At 54.9% G+C, this 4,865-nt stretch overlaps 1 protein-coding gene across 1 annotated transcript; it reads left to right on the forward strand.

Annotated features, from left to right (window-relative positions):
- Positions 1 to 874: 874 nt before the first annotated feature.
- On the forward strand, positions 875 to 1,795 carry PURB (purine rich element binding protein B). Its single transcript, XM_065399889.1, has one exon. The coding sequence runs from the start codon at positions 875 to 877 to the stop codon at positions 1,793 to 1,795; it is 921 nt and encodes a 306-aa protein (XP_065255961.1).
- The last annotated feature ends 3,070 nt before the right edge of the window (positions 1,796 to 4,865 follow it).

A 4,865-nucleotide genomic window follows, 5' to 3' on the forward strand; every position in this document is an offset into this window, starting at 1 on the left:
GCCTCCCTGCGCCCGGATTTAGGCACCAATCTCTGCGAGGGGGCGAGATGCCCCTCATTCTAGCCCCCAAGTTACCCACCGGCCCTGGAAGGCCTCACCCCAGGGAGCTGCTCTGGGGACTCGCTGGCCCATGGCCACCTTGCCCGCTGACTGGGGTGGGGCTGTCTCGGCGCTGCAGGACTTGGCCAGGCTAGGGCCAGTAGCTCCCCTTAGCTGCCCCCAAAGAGCAAATCGTGGGTCTGGAGAGTGCAGGGAAAGGTGGGGAGCTGCTATTGCCTCTTCCACTCCAGGGCCTGGGCCAGCAGGGGGCTGGTGGGGGCCTCGGGGGAAGGGCTGGGGGCTGGTGGCGGAGCCGGGGACTGGTGGGGGCCTCGTGGGGGGGGAGGGGGCTCGTGGGGGGGGCTGAGGGGAAAGGGCTGGCAGCTTGTGGGGGGAGGGGGCTCGTGGCGGGGTTGAGGGGGGAAGGGCTGGCGGCTCGTGTGGGGGGGCTGAGGGAGGCGGGGGAGTTTGGGGGATCAGCTCTGTATGGGCCAGGGAAGGGTCCAGACAGCTCTGTAGCGGGGGGCTGGGCCGGCCTGTGGGGGAGGGGCTGAGGCCTGTGAGGTGGGGGGCTGTAGGGGCGGGGACAGGGCCTAACGTGGGGGAGGGGCCGGGGCTCAGGGGTAGGGAACGCGGCTCTAATACGATGACGCCACGCGGTGACGTCGCGGTGCGGCGGTGACGTCACCTTGTGGCAGCGGGGCGTAGAGCGCGCGCCCCAAGCCCCGCGGGGCGGGGCCTGGCGCACGTCGCCCGCTTCCGGCGCGCGCGCAGGCCGGCGCCGGAAGCGGGGCGGGGGGGGCGCGCGCGGCTCGGCTCGGGCGGGGGCGAGAAGATGGCGGACGGGGACAGCGGCAGCGAGCGCGGCGGCGGGTTCGGCGGCCCGCGCGGGCCGGGCCCCGAGCAGGAGACGCAGGAACTGGCCTCCAAGCGCCTGGACATCCAGAACAAGCGCTTCTACCTGGACGTGAAGCAGAACGCCAAGGGCCGCTTCCTCAAGATCGCCGAGGTGGGCGCGGGCGGCTCCAAGAGCCGCCTCACGCTCTCCATGGCCGTGGCCGCCGAGTTCCGCGACTACCTGGGCGACTTCATCGAGCACTACGCGCAGCTGGGCCCCAGCAGCCCCGAGCAGCTGGCGGCGGCCGGGCCGGGCGAGGAGGCCGGGCCGCGCCGCGCGCTGAAGAGCGAGTTCCTGGTGCGCGAGAACCGCAAGTATTACCTGGACCTGAAGGAGAACCAGCGCGGCCGCTTCCTGCGCATCCGCCAGACCATCAACCGCGGCCCGGGCCCGGGCTTCCCCGGCCCACCCGGCCTGCAGAGCGGCCAGACCATCGCGCTGCCGGCCCAGGGCCTCATCGAGTTCCGCGACGCGCTGGCCAAGCTCATCGACGACTACGGCGGCGACGAGGAGGAGCTGGGCGGGCCGGGCGGCGGCGCGGGGCTGGGCGGGGAGCTGCCCGAGGGCACCTCCATCACCGTGGACTCCAAGCGCTTCTTCTTCGACGTGGGCTGCAACAAGTACGGCGTGTTCCTGCGCGTGAGCGAGGTGAAGCCGTCCTACCGCAACGCCATCACCGTGCCCTGCAAGGCCTGGGCCCAGTTCGGCGGCGCCTTCTGCCGCTACGCCGACGAGATGCGCGACATCCAGGAGCGCCAGCGGGACAAGCTCTACGAGCGCCGCGCCGGGCCGGCCGGGCCGGGCAGCGGCAGCGGGGCCGGCGATGACTCCGATGGGGACGACGTGGACGACGACTGAGCGGCGCCCCCGGCCGGGGAGCCGCCGCCACCCCCAGCCCCGGCCCCAGCGGAGAGAGAATCCAGCTTCACCGCAGACACCGACCGCCCCCGGCCCCTGCTGCCCGGATCCCTCCCCGGCCCCTTTCGAGATCGTGCCCCCCCCCCCGCCCCCGTCATGGAAACCAGCATCCCGGCGGCCGCGCCGCCGCCGAGCGCTTGAAGAGAAGGGAGAGGCCGCCGCAGCTATCCAGATCCGAGGGTGCAGGTCGCGATGGGGAAGGAGATCGGGCCTAGCCGGGGCGGGAGGGGAATCCCGGCAGCTTCGGGCCTAGAGTTGGGACGAGCCTGTTTCCGGACCAACGTCCATTCTGTCCTTTCCTTTGCAGACTTGTTTTCTGGGATGCAAACTGCTCCGCTCCGGGCGCTGCCGGCACCGGTCAGCGAGCGAGTTCCCGCTGGCAGCGTGCTGAAGATTAAGAGACACTTTCTTGTTTTGATTTTTTTGTTTTTAAACATGGGGGTTGCGAAGAGGTAGGTTCAAGGAAAAACAGGCATAAAGCACAAGGAAAGCTGAGTGGATTGGTTGCTGCTCACTGAAGTTCTTCCCCTTCTCTCCAAGTAAGGTGGTCTTGGAAAAGAAACAGCGTTAGCAGTAGGGAGAAGTAAGAGCCAACTCTCTTGGCTCCAGTGGGTTGACCCAGCCAATAAGTGGAATCCAGCCTGTGAGCTGGGTTTTTAAATCTTTAAACCATAACTTGGTTGAGAACAGCAACATGTGGCTACAAGTCTAGTCTGTGAAAGAATGACTGGCACAAAGTGAGACATGAGCGTCATTCATCTTCAGTGGAAATCAGTGGACATGTTCAACTATGAATCTAAACACCAAGAACCTCAGGTCCAGAAGTCCATCACTTGTTCTTTTACAAGAGTTTTTAAAAAGAGAAGAGAACTCAATCTGTTTCCTCAGTACCTCACATTGTGTTAACAGCAGAGTTGGCAAAAATGCACGGATGGATTGTTCAGAGCAGCACACAACCTGTGGGAGCTTCAGATCCATCGCTGAAAAGGAGCAGAAACAAAATGAATAAGCTCTGTGACTATAAATATACCCTAGCAGCATTTTTTACCACCTTGAAATTTCACCATAGACTGGCTACTGCCAATTCGTCCAGCTGTCGCTCCAGAATTCAGTTGGGGCTCTTTCCAGGGAGCACCACTTTAAATGGATTTTTCACTCTAAAATGATTTTTTTTAGCTAATTGAGTCAACCCTACCCCTCCAGAAAGGTATTTCTAGACACCTAGTCGTATTCTAGTAACTTTGAACTGAATGGAGAGAGTGCTATTCATTCCAAAGTTCCAGATATTACTTGGGTGACATCATAGAATCTTTCATATTTTTTTTTAAACTGTGCATGCCTGTCCTTTATTTGAGCTGCCTTTTTAATTTATTGCATACCCTTATTACCTTATTTTGTTATTACTCTACCTATACTATCTTTATTTTGTATTTATTGGAAAATAAGGAACATACAAAAGGCTTTTTTTTTTTTTTTTTTTCATGCAGTTGTGGCTGGGGGGGAGATTGGGTAGGATTTTAAAAAAATAGCTTTTGAGATAGTGATAAAAATCAGTTATCAGAACATTAACCACGAGTTTGTTTCAGCCACAGACCTGTATTGTTGCCCTTTTAAAAACTAATTCTTTCCTCCTGGTGTCCATGGTAGGTCTTTTTAACACCAATTTTTAAAGATATTTTTTTAAAAATTCTTCTCCGTTGCAAAGAACCGGGTTTCCTAAACTGTACGGGAGCAATAGTTTTTCTTGATGTTTTAATTACATCCGTATACTTGTACTGTATTTTGTACTCTAAGGCAGCTGTTTTCAATAATGTCCTGCTGTATTTACCTATGTATTTCGTTCACATGTGTTCAGTTCTTTGCTGCGGAGAACAAATTTCCACCGTTTCAGCAGACAGAAGGGCTGAGACATCACAGCACTTAGGAGTGTAGAAAACTCTGCGTAACTAATTACAGATTGCAGGCAGCAATGAGAATTTTGAAGGCTGCAGACATTGGGTGTATAGTGGTGTAATTTTTCCATTCATTTTAAAACTATGTACAATTTATGTATAGACCAACAACGTGTTTTGTTGCTTCAATGGTGATTGACCTTTTTTGTTGCTCAGCTGCAGTGAGCCAATTCACGTTTTGCGAAGATGCAGTACCTCTCCTTTTCCAGAGGATTCTATTGTTTGGCTGAATTGCAGTAACTAGCCTTACCTTTCTACTTATGTGGTAGCGACAGGGTCTTGATAGTCCCTTGCCAGTGGCTACATAAGCTATCATTAGCTGTCTAGGAAGTATGGAAGTGGACAGAAGCATGTATCATGTATGCCAAGAACACGGCCATATATGGCACCAGCTTTGGCAACCAGAAACATGTCTTCTGTAGTCATTAGACCAGATAAGTGATGTATCGATGTACAAAACTCCTATACAGCTCAGTTTGGCCTTCCAGCAAACACCAGGTATGGTCAGTATGCAGTGTGTTTCCAGAAGAAATTTTATATTCAAAACTGTTAACCTGCCTGTATCCAACTAAGCTATCATGAAAGGTGGGTTGATAAGTCTTAACTGCTGTTGAGGATTATCTCTTCCTACAGCGGGTTCATGGCCGGTCTTCCCTCTGCAGGAAGATGGAGCCCAATTCTAGTGGCACAAGGCCATGTTGAGTATAGTGGTTCACTGACTGAGGAAATCATTCCCTGTTGTTGGGGGTGGGGCAATTGGAATCTGGAGACAGGGTAGGTGGGGCAGAAAGGAGGGAGTTTGCCTCAGAACTGCAGAATTTCTGCAGAGATTTTTAGTTTTCTATTGTACTTGGGCCCACTGAATATTTCTTGTGAGATGCAAAGAGGATCATTCAGAAATACGTATTGGGTTATAAATTAAGTGGATTGATTCTGCTGGGGCTCCAGAAGGTCCCCATAATCCACAGCCTCTTAAAAATTACACTGTATATTTTACAGTGCATCACTCTGACACTAATTTGTAACATGTTAGTTATTTGGATATTCAGAACAGTCCT

The sequence above is a fragment of the Emys orbicularis genome, chromosome 2, assembly GCF_028017835.1.
Source record: "Emys orbicularis isolate rEmyOrb1 chromosome 2, rEmyOrb1.hap1, whole genome shotgun sequence".
NCBI lineage: Eukaryota > Metazoa > Chordata > Testudines > Emydidae > Emys > Emys orbicularis.

What these genes read in the sequence shown, in the direction of transcription:
- PURB (XM_065399889.1), top strand. Translation starts at nt 875, where the DNA reads ATGGCGGACGGGGACAGCGGCAGCGAGCGCGGCGGCGGGTTCGGCGGC.